Source organism: Nyctereutes procyonoides, unplaced genomic scaffold (assembly GCF_905146905.1).
Source record: "Nyctereutes procyonoides isolate TBG_1078 unplaced genomic scaffold, NYPRO_anot_genome, whole genome shotgun sequence".
Taxonomy (NCBI): domain Eukaryota; kingdom Metazoa; phylum Chordata; class Mammalia; order Carnivora; family Canidae; genus Nyctereutes; species Nyctereutes procyonoides.
This window is the reverse complement of record NW_026575133.1, coordinates 24,740,284-24,758,644: the sequence shown is the minus strand read 5'-3', so window position 1 is coordinate 24,758,644 and position 18,361 is coordinate 24,740,284. Positions and strand designations below refer to the sequence as shown.

Below are 18,361 nucleotides of genomic sequence, written 5' to 3'. Positions count from 1 at the left end.
GTTTCCAAAAGGAAAGTGCAGGGAACCCTGGGTGGCGCAGCGGTTTGGTGCCTGCCTTTGGCCCAGGGTGCGATCCTGGAGACCCGGGATCGAGTCCCACGTCGGGCTCCCGGTTCATGGAGCCTGCTTCTCCCTCTGCCTGTGTCTCTGCCTCTCTCTCTCTGTGTGTGTGACTATCTTAAAAAAAAAAAAAAAAGGAAAGTGCATGGGCACTCAGGGCTAGCCTGCTTGGTCCTGGCTATGGAGTCCTACTATGTGCACAGGTTTGACCTTTACCTCTTCTGCTCTTTTTCAGGAGAAAGGCCCCAAACGGCCTCTTCAGTGGGACTTATGGACTCCTACACCAGTGGTTCTCAATTTTGGCTGCCTAGGAACCTCCCAGAGATTTTAAATCACCAACGTCAGGCCCAGCTGCAGGGATTATGCTATAACTGGTCTGGGTTCAGGTAGGCATAGCAGCTTGAAAGCCCTGGAATTATCCTCATGTACTGCCAGGAGGTTACTGAAAATCACAGCAGCCCATGTCATTTCCCCCCTCCCTGGTGTGGTGCAGATAGTAGGTCCCTACTGCCATGGTGTACTACTTGTCTGGCTCTGCCCTGTCCTACAGTCTCTGTGCAGAGTCCTGGGCTTGGCTCAACATCTTGGTCACCAACAGCCATACTCCTGCTCTTCTGTCCCTTACTCCCAGACTTGTCCACATTAACCATCCACTGTCTGGTATCTGTAAGCTATTACCTGTACCCATCTGTACAGCTGCCATACAATTTGGCTCTGCTTACCTGCTATATGCTCCTCCCTGGAGATGCAGGGTTTCCACCTGTTCATCTGACATTTTGTCTCAACCTTGAGTCTGCATTTCCAGGAAAACCAGCCCTGCCTGTCTGCACCCCTACCTCACCATGCAGCTGTGATAAGGTAAACAGAGTGCTACTGGGTGCCAGGCTCTGGGCTCTCATTTCTTTCTTTCTCATATGGGTTCTAAATAAAGTGGGGTCAATGTCTGAGCACCATGTGCATTTTCCTGGCTTCACATCTTAGGGCTCAGAGGCCAGCTACTGGCCATGAGGATGCTCTTCCCCAGGGTGAAAGCAGGTCCCTTGGGGGCTGGCCTGCTTCCCCACATCAACCACTGGCAGGTCTGGGAAGGAAAGGAGGGTGGAAATCAGGATGAGCCCAGTGGAGAAGGGGCGGGATAAGCAAGGAAGGTGGTCTCAAGGCAGGGTGATGGCAAGTGGAACTGTTTGTGTGGTGGGAGAGGGAAACCGAATAGAAGCGAGAGGTACCAGATAGAAAATTGAGTCCAGATCCCAAAGGGTGGTCAGAAAGATTTCAGTGTTTTGTCAGCCAGTGGCAACCAAGAAAGGTTTTAGACAGGAAGTTAGCAGGATTTTGAGAGTCCAAGCGTGGTCAGAGGCTCTAGAAGGATGGGAAGGGGAAGGTGGGACATTTAGTCCAGCTAGGAAATGGGTACAAGTTTCCCAGGCAAGAGGTCCTCTGGCCTTGAACTACTGCAGTGTCCATGGGAAGAGAAGGTAGAGGAGAGTGAGGTGGGCAGTGTCCCTGTGGGCCCCCTTCATCCATCATCATATCCTGTATCTTCTCCACAGCTCCCCCCACTGGAGGTACCAGGCATTCAACTTATTTCTGAATTGCATCCCCTTCCAAAGGAATGTAAGCTCCATGGGGGCAGGGATTTTGATCTCTTTTGGTTTATTTGTCTCCTGGAACATAATAGTCCTTCAAGGAGTACCTGTGTGAGGTAAGAGCCTAGAATCAGCTGGACGTGCTTACTGTCTGAATACGTGACACAAGGAGACAGAGATGCTAAATATGCCCCATGGGGTGGAACCAATAATCAAGAGGAGGGCTGTGACAACTACTGCCATGCCACACCTATGCCTGTCACCGATGCTACACATCTGCTGACCCGTCCTCAGTCTGGACCAAAAATCCTGGGAATCAGTCTGATGACATTTCGTCTCCACGCCCACAACAAAACAGCAGAGCGCATAATCGATCCCTGTTCTAGATGAAGAGTTGGAATGGTTGACCACCAAAATGTCAGCTGGAATGAGCCAGTCTTGCCTGCATCCCCACAGCCCTACCTGGGGACCCAGGCGCCTCTTGTTACCACTGTCATGAGCAATACAATTATCGCTAATGTCCATGTTGTTGCTACTGGTGACAATTACAACAGTAACAAGAGCCACCATACATCACACGCAAGCAAGCACTTGAGCCAGGCAGACGTCAAGGCAGGTTAACATCATTTTATTGCACCCCCTCAAGTCCTAACCGGTAAATATTAACATTTTTGTTTCACAGACGAGGAGTGTGATGTTCAGGGAGTTCAGAACCCAGAAGATAAAGGTGGCAAATGTGTCTGTGTCGCAGGCCAGGAGTCTCTTGACCAAGCACGACACATGGTCTCTCACAGACCAGGAGCACATGGAAGAAGAGGAGAGGCAGGTGTAGCAAACTCCGAATCACCTGGAGGAGCAGCAGGCCTGGCAGGCGCAAGGACACAAAGAAACATCCCGGGTCCCCATGGTGTGCGGCCCTAGGGGTGGGAGGGCGGCCCCCTCGCCTGGCTTCTCTTTTAGATGTTCCTGGCCCGCAGCTGGATGGGTCCCACGATGACATCCACCTTCTCCTGGTAGGAGCCCACGTCCCTCTTGGACCTCATGATGCAGCCTCTGCGGCAGCGGGAGAAGGAGTCGTTGGCTCTGCACACCACCATTTTACACTGCAGGTACACCGAGGGGAAGCGCTTCAGGAAGTAGAAGGAACTGAATTTGAAGCGGGCGATGCGAGGCGACGGCTGAGAGTATGATTGGTAGGTTTGGTCCTTCACACACCTGGAAGAAGAGAAAAGGCAGCCCGTCAGCTGTGGATGCATGATCTTCTTCGTGATGCATGTGGGTCAACCGTGGAACCCCAAGGCTTCCTCTGGGCCAGGAACCCCACGCCCCCTGCTGCACCTTCCTTCCCACAGAACGTGGGGTTCGGACATTGGCTGTCAGCCTCCAGGAAGATCCCAGCAGCTCTGCTAAGTCAGCAGCATCTTAGAGCAGCAGATCAGCCCAGGGCTTCCACATAGACAAGCAGGCTCCATAGGGTGTGGTGAGCGCTCAGGGACCGTGGACTGGATGGCCCTGGTGACCCAGGTGAGTCAGGGAAGGAGCAGGACCCAGGGAGAGGGCCGCAAAGATTAGAGTTCCTTTCCTTTCCCAGTCTCAGGGCCAGGCAAGGTGACACTCCACTACTGTCTGGTGTCTTTGGTGGCCACCACCCCCACCCCCAGTTCAGCCCTGCCCTGCCCTGCCCAAGTCTCTGGGGCCATGTCTCTTGACTCACCTCAACTGGCCCTAAGCCCTGGGTGGCTGTACTTGCCACATGAGCTGGAGTACTCTCCAGTACTCCCTAATCCAATATCAACCATCTCCTTATTCCCTCAGATGCCTCATCTCCACTGGTGTTAGCAGGAAAATTACTTAAGAATCCCCTGAAAGAAACTTCATACTCTGATATGGATGAGGAGCATCTCCCAGCTCTACCCTCAGTCCAGGAAGCAGCTTGGATCATCCACGAGTATCTCTCACAGTAGGATTGGGGGAGGGGGGAGTAGCAAAGAGGAGAGCAAAGAAACTGGTCCATGAGGTATAGGGTGGAAATTTTTTGCAGGTGGATGGGAGCTGTCACTAAGGCAGCCTGATTCTGCCTGGAAATGTGGCCCAGGGTTCACTCGATATCTTCTTTCTGCCTTCCAGAGCTTCCTTCCTCTGTTTTCAATGCACTTTCTCTCAAATACCACGTTCTTTTTCCCACAGGAGTCACTTTAGCAGCAAAGGTGAGAGAGAAAGTACCCAGAACTTTGTCAGGAAGTAGGACAGTTGTAAATGAGGTCACGGTAGCCCTGGGGCTACTAGGAAATAATTGCATTTCCCATAAGACCACACCAGTCAGGGTGGTCTGTGTAGGCCAGAGCTCCAAAACCCAGGCTGCACTTCAGAATCCCTGGGGGAGATTTTTAAAATACAGATACTCAAGCCCCACGACAGATTAAGTAAAGAGAATGTGCAGGTGGGGCCTGGGCACGGCTGTGCTTGAAGCTCCAGATTCCTCTAATGGGCATCCAGGTGGGTGATCTTGTTGGTGCTCAGGTATAGCCAATGAGTCTCTGTACTCCAAAGACAGCTGGATTCACATCTACCCCCACATGCACATCCTCCTCTCCCAAGGAAATTGCATTATCTTACATACATATATGTCAGAATTTGGCTGAAAAGAATCATTTAGCAAAGAAGAACCAAATCGCTCATTTGTGTTAATCTCAATCACCTGACATAAATTCAAATGTCACTTTGTTACTATTTGCAGAAAGAGAATATGGGTAATCTTCTCCCCACTTTTGCTGCCAAGGGGGCTGCTGTGAATTGAACCAGTGGCATAGACTAAACAAGACAAGCCTCAACACCTATCTCAACACCTATTCAAACTGTCCCTGGAAAAAGGTACTGTTTTTAGTAGCTCAGGGAGGTGTAAAATTTAACCTCCTGACCCTGATTCCTTAGAGAGCCCCTTAGCCTATCAGTACAAGCTCTATATTGTACTTCTATGTGATTGTTACTGAGGTGTCAAGGTCAAATTATAATCCAAGAAATGGTACACACACCAATGGACAAAGATGAAAGGATAGGGATGGGAGTTGTACATCCCAATGTCCCAGAACCCCTTGATGAGCTCAGAAGAGGCAAATTCCATCTCACCAGAGTCCTGTCACCCAGGGAAGGAGGACTGGAGTAGAGGAGCCCAATTTGGGCACCACTGACCCCAGCCTGGGCACCACTGACATGGTCTCTGCATCTCTTGAGCTTGGTTAGAACCACCATTCTCAGCTGCTAGGTCAAGAGATCCTGGTTACCCACAACGTTCCTTGTGGATGACCTGCCATGCATGCTCTTTGCCCAGGGCCCCATCTACTCCTTCCCATTTCATCCTCCCAACCGCCTATGATGTGGGCATCACTATTCTCATCTTATGGGTGAAGAGACTGGCTCAGGGAGATATGATTGCCTGCCCAGAGTGATGCAGCTGGTACATGACAGAGCTGGGATCTCAATCTTGATCTGCTGCAAAATCAAGGCACACATGTCTTCTTATGGAGTTTGGTCCCCTGGGTCTAATCCCAGTTACAGCTAACCTGCTTGGTGACCCCTGGTGACTCATTCACTTCTCCACACATCCATTTCCCTATATGTTTAACCAGGTATGACAACCTGACTGGTTAAGTTGATCTATCAGAACCCAAATCCTTGAGACTTTGAGCTACTCATGTTTGAATTGTCAGGTGAAAGTTGACATTTGCCCCGTGAAGACACTCCTTACCCACTCCGGATTAGATCGTAGGTCAAAGATGTAAAGTCATTGGAATATGGGGATGCCACGCAGGTATCCACAAACAAGGCTAAGGAGGCATCAGAATGGATGATCTTAGCCTGAAGGTACAAGTTCTGGTTTAGGTCCACATAGTATGGTGTGCTGGTCACCGGATATAAAAATGAAGAGGATGTATAAAAGGAAATGTTCACGTCAAAATTGCCATACTGCACTTCCTTGACCTCGATGTTGTCATTAGTAATGTACATGGTGTCAACCCAGGTGTTCTGGAGCATTTTGCAGCTGATGTGAATGTGGAGGTCCTTCTTCCTCTTGATGATGGCACTTGGAACAGCTACTTTGAGGAAGTTGGAATAGGTGATGGTATCATTATCTACCTGGGAGAGGAAGACAGGAGAGCAAAGTCAAGTAAATGTCACCTGCTAAGGGGAGCTCACTGCTGATTTAGGTTACCATGAGAGGGAAGTGACTCAACCAGACTTCAAACCCCTTACAGGAACACACAGAGAAGGCACATACCTATTGCCATGGCTCCAATTATCTGGGCTGGGCATGCTGCTTAACTAGTAGGACTCCCTTCTTTCACAGAACCACTTCCTCTACTATGTGATGGGGACTGCAGGTGGGGCAGGTGTTGGGGTCTCCTGGGAGCAGCTCCCCATGAGAAGATGGGTAAGTCTGATGACCCCTTGCCCTACTGAATCGCCAAGCTGAGTCCAGACTCCATGGCTCAGGGCTTTTCATGCTTGCTTTGTTTCATTCCCACTGTGGCTGGGAAAAACCAAGGGAGGAGGCCATGTATTGAGGGAGGGGATGGTAGGATTAGTTCTCACTGTGCTGTTTGGATAGTTTGGTAGCTATTGCAGCTTGGTGTCTAAGGCTTACAGGAGTGGAAGAGACACAGGGTGGAGTTCTAGCTGAAATGGGTCTCTGATCTCTGGGGTAGGGGCTCCCCCAGAATCTCATGGGGACAATTGAGCAAAACGAGAACACATCCTTCCACACTCTGCTTTGTCACTCCCCATACCATGGGATGGATTCCTACTGTGCCTTTTAGCAAGCAGAAAATTCATAAGAATGTTGGTCTCTCACACCATTTGATGTGCCTAATGGTGACTTTCTGGGAATGAGAGTCTTGTATCCAGTGGTCTGTGAGCATCTCAAGGAAAAAAATGATGTGATCGGGGCTTGGTACAGTGTCTATGATACTGTCAGGAACATCAATAAATACCATGAATGATGAAAGGTATAGGGTGCAGGGCCCAGCAAAAGTACCACGATGGAGGAAGAATGGGGCCCAGATGGCTGAGAGGATACAGGTGAATGAGGCCTCTGGAAGTTCCATGGTCATGATCATTTGGCCCCAAGTTAGATAAGCACAAGCCAGTCATTGCCAGGCAGAAACAGGGAGGAACACTTTCCCTCCCAATGTGGTGATGGTCAGAAGCAAACTTCTTTCTGCTAGCCAGGTATGAGTTCCCATAAGTAATGGATACTTTGGCAAAAACAAGCACAAAAAAGAACACCATGGTGGCCAAAAAAGAAGTCCTAAAATGTGAGGCCAAATTACTCTTAAGAAAAAAAAAAAAAGAGGTTTTTCAAGTAGTCACATTTAGTCATACACCCTGTCAAGAACAAAACTCCATTCCTGGTCATTTGGGAGATTGGACAAGTTCTCTGCTCAAGCCAGCACTTGAACATCTTAAATATCATTGTTCTTCAGAACGGTGTGTGTTGGGAAGGCTTTCCCTTCATGCCTGCAGTTGCATAACTCAACTCTGAATTTGTCTCTTCCAGAAAAATGTGTGAAGAGAGAAGAGTTTAACAAATAATTTAAACTGGTTTTGCCATCCCCTTTTCTTCGTTGGGCAGCCAGGGAGGTGTCTGCAGCCCAGGCCTGTAGGGGAGTGTCAGAGTCCATACTCTGGACTCAGGTCCGGGGAAGGCATCTCTCTGGTGGGGTGGAGAGACTGCATGTCTCCTATGCCCTCCATCCATGCAAGGAAAATTCACTGTATTTTCTAAAATGTAAAGAAAAAAAAAGAGTGGGCTTTATATGTGAGTGCCAGTGGTTGTCAAAAGAAACCATATACATTTGACTCTGTTACCCCTTCAAAGACAAGCTGAGGTGCCTTTAGTTTAATTCTGTACGCTAAAATCTAAGACTCCCTGGAATTCACATTTGTCTATGGCTTCCATGCTCAAGCTAAATTCTGAATCCATTCCAAGCAATGAACATGGAATGGAAGTTTATTTCTTGATCACAAGAAGCAGTTCTGACTTTAGATTAAAATTCATTTTTAGATGCCTGCTCAGTTTGGAAGGAACTCAGGATGTAATGGGACATCTTACAGATAAGTAAGTCCCACCTTGACATCCCTCTCATGTGGTGGGGAGACGTTGCCTACTCAGCCATGAGAGCCAACATTCGCCTGACAGCACTCAATGAGGCTCCTGGGGGAGCTGTGCAGATGGCTCTGGCTGGGGATCATGCCAGTCCACCTTTGAATCCTGGCTCAGCAGATCATGACCACGTGGCCTCGGGCAAGTGGCTTACCTTCTGTAAGCCTCCATTTCCTTATTATTACATGGGGATGAAAGTTGCCCTGAGAATTTCAAAAGTCATTAGAACTTATTTCAGTGGCTGGCATACAGATTAGCAGTTTATAATCTGATTACACAGGGGTTAGGCTCCATACCAGCACCACTGGGAGCTTCCAGGATGAGTAAAACAACAGCCCTGCAGGTATTTAAATTAATGGAAGAATGAGAGTGTAGCATGTGCAGGCCACCATGAACCACCTTACAAGAACCAGCATCGGCATGTTGCTTTGGTGGCTTCTAATGGAGACGAAGGAACATTGATGGGTGGCTCAGACGTCAGAGTCTCTAGGTTGTACTTCTCCAACCAGGAGGGATAATCATCTTTGGTGTACTGACTCCCACTGACTAAACTCATGGCAGGCCTGAAATACAGCACACTTAAATTATAGGGCAAAATATAAAAGCAGGGCTGCCTAGAACTTCTGCACGCTGTGACTGGTATGTACCCCTCTCTGAACATAAGTCTCCCTATCCATTCAGTTCATTTCAGAAGGAGATCTGATATCTGAGAAAAAGGAGCCAGGTGGCCGCAGTGGCAACTGTGGACTGTTAGGCCTAGGCACCTACCCATGGCTGACAGGCCAATCTGCTTAGCTAAATGACTCCCCTTACTCTCCCACTGTGTCTTATGTGTCAAAGGATCAGGAATGACTTTGCCAGGTAACAAAGAGTGTCATCTTAGCACCTAGCCTAGTGCTGGCTCATAGCAAATGTTCAGTAAGTCTTTGGTGAATGACAAATTGATGCCCTCTGAACCTATGGGTCATGCACATTGTACATACTTGAGCATTTCATGTTACGTATTTACTGTAGTCCCAAGCCTCATAAAAATATTTGCACTATGTCTGTTCCCTGACAGACAATATCTTGAAATGATTCTTTAGGTGTCATCCCCAAATTCAGAATTTAGAGTAGATGATTTCAAATAAATCTACATAGATTTAATGCAACCATTGAAAGCATGTAATTCAGTGAGGTTTGACAATAACCACCACAAGAAGGTACAGAACATTTCCATGAACTTAACTCCTTCCTGATGCTTAGAGGCAGTCTCCTCCAACCAGATCAGCTTTCCATCAGACATTTATTCCCCATTCCTGGATTTTATAGAAATGGAATCACAGAGGAGGTACTCTTGTGTGGTTGGCTTCTTTCACGAAGTGTAAGGTTTTTGAGATTCTCAGTGTCTGGTGCTTGCCCTACCACTTTTTGGCCAAGTGGCCTTGGCCAACCTGCTTGACCCTTCGAGGCCCAGCCTCCCTATTTTTAAAGTGGGGTAACAATGAGAGAACACTTGATGGGCAACTGAGGGGTATGACACCAGCTAACCCTAGTATCTGGCCCTGAGAGGCTGAGCAACCATCCAGGTTGCTCAGGACTGAGGAGTTTTGTGGAACACAGGACTTTCCCATGCCAACATATGCAAAGTCCCAGGCAAACCAGACAGCTGGTCACCCTAGATGGTGATAGCTCAGCTGCAGAGGCTGGTTTATTGTGAAGCTAATAAAGCTTCGGCCTCAGGACCTCCCCTGTGCCCCGGTTCTTTCGAGGCCTAGCAGTGTACTGGCACAGCCATATGTTTTTGTAAGATTTATAAGTAAGATATGTTTGCATTCTTCTGCTTCATGAGGTACCCTTCCCTCTCACCAACCCCAATTCCAAACTATATAAGCTTCAGGCCCTACAAAACCTGGAGCTGCTATGGTTATTGCTGATGTGAGTGGCAGCCTGCCATCCACTCTCTGTGCCTGACAGTGGGGTGGGGAATAGCCTGCTGACCTTCCTTCCTCATTCTTCCATTTGGAAGTGGCTGTAACTTGTATCATGCCACTAAACAGATTTAAATCTTCACCCTAATTATACCAGCTATACCATCATCATATCTTTGGGTTCCCCAGAATTCAAGAAACAACACACATCCTCTGTCTCAGTAGGAGAAAGAGTAGGAAGTCCTAGACTTACCTGCTCGATGGTGCCGCAGCCTGAGTACGGAATTGTGAATGTCACCTGGCTGGCCGTTATTTGGGGCTGACACTGGTAGCTTTCATTCAAGTTGGGAATGACAACCTCCGTGTCAGAATAGCCCAGGGATTGGAGATAGCTCCTGCTCACGCTGGCTTGCATATGGTTTGGCAGACAAAGCAGCTCTGGTGGCCAAGGGCAAACAATGCAGACAGTCAGCACCCCAGCAAGCCCACTAGGCACTCCTCCCGTATAAAGATGCAATGACCAAGATGGTGGACAGAGATGGCCCACATCAGAATAGGCCTCACCACAACCCCTCAAATGCTACATGGCTCAGGTCAGTGTCATTCTCACAAGACCCCTTTGAGGGCACAGGGACTTTGGATTCCCCTGATGGAGAAATGGAGGCAGGATGTGAAATGAGTAAAATGTTTTTGCCAACCTATCATTTATCCGTAAAGTAATGCTCCAGTTGAATGGTGGAGATATTATAAAGTCTTTAGCTATGGAATGGGTCAGTGCTTAAAATCCTGACTGCAAAAGAGAGCTCAGACATCACCTTACCCAGTCCCTAAGCCAATCTGTAAATCAACCCATTTACCAGGTCAAATTGTGGCCACTAGCTGGAAGTGGCTGAGTGACTGGCTTAGTCCATCTTCAGATAGAAGCCAGATATGCTAAGTCTCCAGACACAATCACAGTGGCCAGGTGGTCACTTGCATTTTTGATATTGACCTTCCACCATATGCTGAAGGTATGACCTCACATCTTATATTTAGTCTGTGCTGATCACAGTAAGACCACCACACTGCCCATCATCTAGTTCTGACCCTTGACCTCATTTCTGGGCAGCCAGAGTCCCAAGACCACTGCTCATGGCCCCTTTCAGCACCAGATCAAGCCTTAGTGACCTGACAAAGCTGCTCTAGTTTCTTATTTTGCAACCACAGGAGGGTTGAGCAGAGGTGTCGCCCACAACGAGCCCCCATGAGAGGACTTACTGGTGTTATCATTGGAAGGACTGGAGTAGTAGTTAGCCTGGAAGCCCTTCCTCGTGACGCTGCCATCACTGACGAAGCGAATGGACATGAAGTTCGATGACGAAGTGAGGGAGCTCTTGGCTCCATCACAAACACGGGCAATCAGAGGGGAACTATGGGATGGGCCATCGAACACTTCAATATAGTCGTAGTTACAACCACCTTCAAGCCTGCAGGGACAGAACACAGTTTTGGCTTCGCTTTCAACCAGGATTTGATGCAGGGGGTCAGATCTCAGGGAGGGGGGTGTCACATCTTTGTGACAAAATTCATAGTTGAAAAATAATAGAATGATATTCACCTCCCTGTAACTTCCACGCATGGATCTTCGTCCTAACTTTTGGGGTCACACATATGCAATCTATAGCCCCTCTCCTGACACCCCTTTGCATCATGAAAGGAGGGATCACAACATGCCTTAGACTATTTCTTCAAAAGGAAACTGGTTTCCCACAAAATAAAATAAATATTCATGAATCCACAGTGATAGAAATAAATAACCAAACTAATAAATATCGGACAAGTCAAATAACCTCTCTGAAGGTTAGGTGGTCAACCTTCCTCCATAGGATTGCATGAGCTTTAAGTATAGTCTCTGAAATCCAAAATGAATTGTAAAGATGAGGGGATTAAAATGAAACTATATCTTTTGCAAAGAGATAGCAACTGAATGTCCAAGACAGAGATGTGCAAGGCCACAGCAACCAGAATGCATGAGAGAAGGCTATTGTGTTCAGTAATGGTTGTTACAGAAGAAATAATGGCACCCCGTTTCTGTGACACCAGAAAATACTCATACCTCTGTATGGTCACCCCCTCCTTGGACCAATCATACATATTTTAAAAATATTATTTATTTATTTATTCATGAGAGACAGAGAGGAGCTGTAAGCCCGATGCGGGACTTGATCCAAGGACCCCTGGATCACAACCTGAGCTAAAGGCAGATGCTCAACTGCTGAGCCTCCCAGGTGTCCTGGACCAATCGTATATTAACGTGGCTTTGATGCTATTTCCTCTGCTTAAAGCAGTGATTCCACTCTTCATGGAATGAGGAACAGATAAACTAGCCTCTGCAGCAGAGATTTCTCTACCTTTGCTTGACCCCCCAAAACTCACCTCCTCAAAAAAGGAGGCAGTGAGGATAAAAGGGTTTAAAAAAAAAACTGGTGTGGTTAATAGGATTCTGTGCGCTACTATTACTCCTAACAGTCATCCTCCCCATTGGATAACATTTTCCAAGTATGTTCATCTATTTCTCTTTCATGATCTTTCCAGTACCCAGCAATGAGAGGAAAGGAGATATTTTATTCCCTTATTTTGACTGAGAGTCAGGAAACTTAAGTGATTTCCTGTGGTCACACAGCAAATCCATGACAGACCTGGGACTTTGAACCAGGGCTCTCATCCTGGCCCCACCTCCACGGGCTGCCTCTGTCCTCGGTGAAAAAAATTGAACCCGTAAGAGAACATGTCAATTGGGCCAACATCTCTCCTGAAGGGCTAGATACCATGTTCTAAACTATCTGCGAGGTGCCCCACCTATTCTGCTTTGCACCCACACACTTACTGGACATCTTTGAAGACAATAGTCACGTGGTAGTTGTTTGGGACTTCAATGTCCCACACACATCTGGCGTTGTTTGGATAGTTCCTGGGATAGAATGGGCTGGAAAAGTGCCCTGATGGCTGGGACATGAAGCCTCCGCAGAAAGAATTTGCTACTGGGAAGAAATGGAAAAATGTGGAGGGCCCCCAGAGCCCACTATACGGTCCCCTCGGAAATTTTTAAACAACCCCCTAGATAGAAACTCAGCAGAGAGTGGCATAGACCCGGACTGTCCAGGGAGCCTCTACTTAGGGAAGATGTCTCCTCGTTTTTGTCACTGTCCCCCCACCCTCACCCCTGGTGCCCCACCCAGTGGCACTGTCATTGAGAAGAAGGGAAACAGGGTTTATAGGGAGCCCAGAACTTACTGTTTGGGCTGGTGACACCTTGAACAAGAGCTGTTGACAGAGAGAAAAGATAACAATCAGTTTCCTGGGATGGTCGGCACAGTTGTTCAGTGCTCACCTGCTGTGTGCAGAAATATGCCAACCCTGGGTTCACAACCCTTGCCCTCAGAGAGCTCACAGCCTGGAGCGGTGGATGGGAAAGAGCAAACCCCACCCTAACAGGATGGGGCTGTGATCAGGGTAAGCCCAGGACATGGTGGGAGCCCAGAGTGTTGGCTCCTGACCCAGACTGAGCGGAGAAAAGGGAACAGGTAATTGCAGGGCAGGGAGAGCAGGAGTCAAGCAAAAAAAGTAGAGGGGGGGGGTCCTTGCAGAGGGAATAGCCCGTGCAAAGGGACCAGGCCTGCGAGTAATAGCACACTTAGGGAACATCAGTGCAGATGGAGCAGGGAGGGGAGAGGAAACCAAACAGATGCAGAAAGTGGATCATGGAGAGCCCTAGAGACTGTCCTCACCTATGGGGATCTGCACCCCGACAGCCCTGAGGAGTCACATGAAGGGTCCAAGGGCATGGAGGCTGGGATTGACATTGGGATTTCCTAAGGACACCCCCTGCTGCTGTGTGAAGAATGGAGATGGGGGGCGGGGGGCAAGGCTGAGGTGGGGATCGAGGGGAAAGATCTGAGGAGCCAGGAGTGGGCTGAAAATGCTTAGAGCACGTTGAGCAGCAGCTCCAGGTGAGCAATCAGGAGCTTTGGCTGGTTACACGGAGTTCAGTGAGGAAGCAGCACCCACTGACCAGGGTCTGGTGTCCGAGGGGACAGGCAAGACCTACACGAGAGGCTGGCCCTTCTTAGGGACCGACCGGAGATCTGACTCTTAGGCTAGCCAGGTGACTGATGGTCAAAGAGGAGCCCAGGGAGAGGGCCAGCCCTCCTCGGGTGGAGACACCAGCTGCAGGGGACACCAGTGCCAGGGAAGGCATAAGGGGCGATTCCTGGGAGAGTGGGTGGCGTGCCCGGCACCAGCAGCAGAGAGGGCCAGCCAGGCGGCTGGGTGGAAATCACGGGTTCTTACCAGGAGTTGTTGGGTCAGTTCCTGAAAAGAGATAGGAGAAAAGGGTCAGTCACTGAAGGGCAGCTGGAGGAGGGACCAGATTGTGGCAGGGACACACCTGTGTGACTCAGTCTGACCTTTTTAGTGAGTGCACCCATGACTCGTGGAGTTACTGCTATGGAGATCTGTGTTACCAGGGGGAGGCCTTGGGCAGGTCTTCCCAGCTTCTCCCCCCGCCTCATCATCGCTTGAGGGTGATGCCATTAGTGCCACAGCCAAGGTCACACCATCACTTAGTCCTCATTTCTCACTTGTCTTGAATTGTTCTAAGGCTTTACACACATGAGCCACTTAGGTTTCTAATTGCCATTGGCAGCAGGTGCATCATGACCATCTCCTCTTTGAAAAGGAGGAAACTGTGGCTTACAGACACGACCTCATAGCTAAAGGTCGCAGAGCAAATGTAAGGGTAAGAACATACACATATGCCAGCTGTGTGGCCAGCAAAACAGCCCCAGGGCCTGAGACAAAGTGGTCCCTGCATGGTCACCCAGAGGGGGAAGGCCAAGGGCACAGCTATAAAACTCCTGTCCACCTCCACCCCCAGAACTCAGCCACGAACACCATTAGCCACCAGCCCTTAGCTCCCCCTCTCTAGTAGGTCAGAGGAGAAAGGGGCCTTCCACAAATGACACCTTGTGGTACCTGAGCAAATGACTGCAGCATCTTCACTGTGTGCACAATTATGGGAGAACCAGCCTTGGTTCCAGCACTGCCAGAGGGTAGATTCGGTCCCTGAGCACGCTACGTCGTCCAGGGTGATGGGGCCAGAGCCCTGCCCAAAATAGGCATTTCCCGGGGCTGATACTGCATATCCACACCTCAGCTGTCTGCAGACCACATGGGCATCCTGAATGTCCCAGAAATCATCACAAACCGTCCCCCACCTGCCACCGTGGTAAATTTCCACACGCCCGGCACATGCATTATAGGAGACGTTTGAATTGACTAATCTCAAGCTGGCATCTGAAAGACACAAGGAATAAGAACTGATGACCATTCCTACAACAGATCTCAAAGGCCGAATACCCCGTGGGCCTTTCTCACCCCCAAAGTCACCAGGGGATTGATCAGGGGACGAACATCTCCAAGATCAGCTGGAACGGGCTAAAGACACCACAGAGCTCAGACCCCCTCATCCTTCATATGGGGACATGATAGCTCAGCAAGATCAGTCACCAGGTCACCTGGGAAGTGGCAAATCCAAGGCCAGGGTGTGTCCACTATTCCCCACGGCTCTCAGCCTTGGTTTACCAGAGTCGGCTGTGAGATAAGGAGGAAGGGCAGCACATGGCTGGAGCCATTCTTTGAAATCACATAAGAACCATGACACACCCCAAAGCACGGTTCACCTAAACACACTGAGCCTTGAAGTTCACTTCTGTTGGATTTGGTTCAAACGTACCTCTAGGAAAGGAGTTATACCAAGCAGAAAAGCCGATGTTTTGGACACTGGCATCACTTCGAAATCGAACAGTCATTCGGTTGTAGGAGGAGGTGAATGTTTGCCTGGTGTCATTACAAATTTTCCCCAGAAAGTTACTGTTATTCAGGGATCTATCAGAGATTTCAACATAATCAAAAGTGCAGTTACTATGCATCTCCAGCCTGTAAGGAAAAAAAAAAGTGGACTCATATTGACATTGAAATTTCTATTGCTCCTGTATTTTACAGATAGTTTGGGCTTTGATGAGTGATGTCATTGAGTCTGAGATTTTCTTTGTGCTCTTCCTCAATCAGATCACAGGGCTTCCCTATGTTGCCCTGATGCTTCATGGTAGGATCAGAGCAATGTAATGTCACCTGAGAGTGAAAAAGCATCCATGGAGGAACATCCTTCACCGGATGATCTGAGTTTTACTTACTGCAGACGGTTGAAGCCCAGATTTATGCGGTAGCCGGGGTTCACTTCTATTTCCCAGATACACTCAGCGTTGTTGGGGTAGTATCCAGGGTAGGATGGGCTCGAAAAGGTCCCACTGGCATTGAACAAGAAGCCACCACAAGCTGTAGACTGTCCTATAGAGGAGACAGAGAGCGACACCCCAACATGGCAGGTGTCAGGTGTATTATAACAAGCAATTGTTTTCTGGGTAAGAGCCCTCAGGCTTTATCTTCCCGTCTTACAACACGACTCAGTTTTTCCTCTCTCAGGCCTGGTCCTCGGCTGCCCACATTGGGGGCATTGATCTGAGGATCTGCCTAGAAAAGCAGCTCTCTGCCAAGAGGTGACCCAAGCTTCAGAGGGAACATGGGTCCCCTTGTGGTAAAAATCCCAAGAAACAACAAAGTGATTACTGTCATTGTCCAGTGGAGGACAGGGATATCATGGCTGAGCTAAGCAGGAGGGGTGACCCACGGAGAGCTCTCTGCAAAGTAACTTATTCTGTAGGGTCTCCCGCCAGCTGACAAGAAGCAGTGGAAAGTGGGGTCGAGAGTATGGTTTCTGCCACAGAAAGCCTGGGCTTGCATCTTGGCTCTGCCTTTACCAGCTCCATGATCTTGAGCAAGCTACTGAAACTCTCTGCCTCAGTTTCTTCATCTGAAAAAATGAGAGGGCTAATAACTAGTATCTGCCTCATCAGATTCCCGTGTGTATTAAATGAGACAAGACACGTGAACCTCGAAAGCAGTGCCTGGCACAGAGTACGCACCCAACAGTATTAGCTCTTATTATTTATCACATAATGAGAAGTAATAGTAAGCGTTCAAACTTTCGTTGGTCAGTTTAATAGACCATTTAAAAATATTTAGATACTCGGTGGTGATGTAAATTGAGTTTGGTTCTTATTCATAGGTCTGTTTGTGTGTTATTGCACACTGTACAATTTGATGGTTTTTAGTATATTCGGAGTGCTAAAGCCATCACTGCAGTCATTTTGAGAGTATTTTTGTCACTCCAGAGAGAAACACTGACCCAACAGTAGTCATTCTTCTTTGCCCCCCCCCCCAGGCCAAGGCAACCACTAATGTACTTTGTCTTTACAAATTTGCCTATTCTGAACATTTCTTATATGTACAATCCTACAATATGTGGTCTTTTGTGACTGGCTTCTTTCACTTAGCATCTTGTTTTCAAAGTTCATCACTGTTGTAACATATATGAACAAGCAGCAGGACTTCACCTCCCTCTACTGCTAAGTAATATTCTGCTGGAAGCATGGACCGTATTTTGTATATCCATGCACTGTGATGGATCAGTTGTTTCCACTTTGGGGCCATTGGGAACAAAGCTGCCCATCTCTGAGCAGTCATATGTGAGTTTCTGTGTGGACACGTGCTTCCCTTTCCCCTAAGTATATGCCTATGAGTATAATCATCTGGTCTTATGGTAATTCTCTGTTTAACTTTTGTGAGGAGCCACGAGACTGTTTCTCAAAGTGGATGTACATTTTGTATTCCCATCAGCAGAGTGTGAGGGTTCTGAATTCTTCGCCTCCTCACCAACACTTGTTATTACCTGACGTTTTTATTCTAACAAACCTACTGAGTGTGAAGTAGTATCTCTTTGTGGATTTGATTTGCATGTCCCTGATGGCTAATGATGTTAGACATATTCACATGTGCCATTGACCATTTGTATATCTTCCGTGGAGAAATACCTGTGCAGATCCCGTGCTCATCCCTTCATTGGGCATTGGACTTTTTATTGCTGACTTGTAAAAGTTCCTTATGTATTCTAGATGCAAGTCTCTTATCAGATATATTATTTACAAATATTTCCTCTCCTTCCTTGGAAAAACAGTGTTTCATAAGGATAAATTGGCCTTTAAAATATGCCTACCCATAAATTCTATTTCTACATTGGGAAGTAATGAAAGATGAGGCTGAAGTTTCAGAGGAGAGGATATGCATTATAAATTTCTGAAAATGTAATAGGGACAATTATAAAATAAAATTAAAATGCTACTGCATGTGATTACCTAAGTATATAAAACAGATTTAGAAAGAATTAATTCTTTTGTTCTGTGATTAGTAATTGTTTAATTAAATCAGGATATAGCTGTAGAATGGAGAACTGTGTGACCATTAAACTTTATGGTATAAAAATAATTTCAATGCCATAAAAAGGTTAATGTTAGGGACACTAAAAAAAGTATCCTATACTCAAGTGAAAAAGGATGTTATAAGGGAGGGTATAAAGCGTGCTGTCATTTGTGCATATGTGCGTGCTGGTGCATGTATCAAAATGCTAATTGTGATTAAATGTTCACCCATTCATCCATGTGTTCACTTATTCTTTCTAGAAACATGTTATGCCAGATACAAAGCTAGGT

The 18,361-nt window shown here is 47.7% G+C and overlaps 1 protein-coding gene across 1 annotated transcript in view; it reads right to left on the bottom strand.

Annotated features, from left to right (window-relative positions):
- Positions 1-2,258: 2,258 nt before the first annotated feature.
- Positions 2,259-18,361, bottom strand: part of DMBT1 (deleted in malignant brain tumors 1) — a 67,403-nt gene continuing 51,300 nt past the window's right edge. Inside the window, 10 exon segments of the mRNA XM_055345745.1 lie at positions 2,259-2,861; positions 5,392-5,780; positions 9,970-10,154; positions 10,974-11,182; positions 12,583-12,736; positions 12,990-13,019; positions 14,046-14,066; positions 14,730-15,050; positions 15,490-15,692; positions 15,950-16,103. Coding sequence (XP_055201720.1) covers positions 2,603-2,861; positions 5,392-5,780; positions 9,970-10,154; positions 10,974-11,182; positions 12,583-12,736; positions 12,990-13,019; positions 14,046-14,066; positions 14,730-15,050; positions 15,490-15,692; positions 15,950-16,103 — 1,925 coding nt within the window. The 3' untranslated portion in view covers positions 2,259-2,602.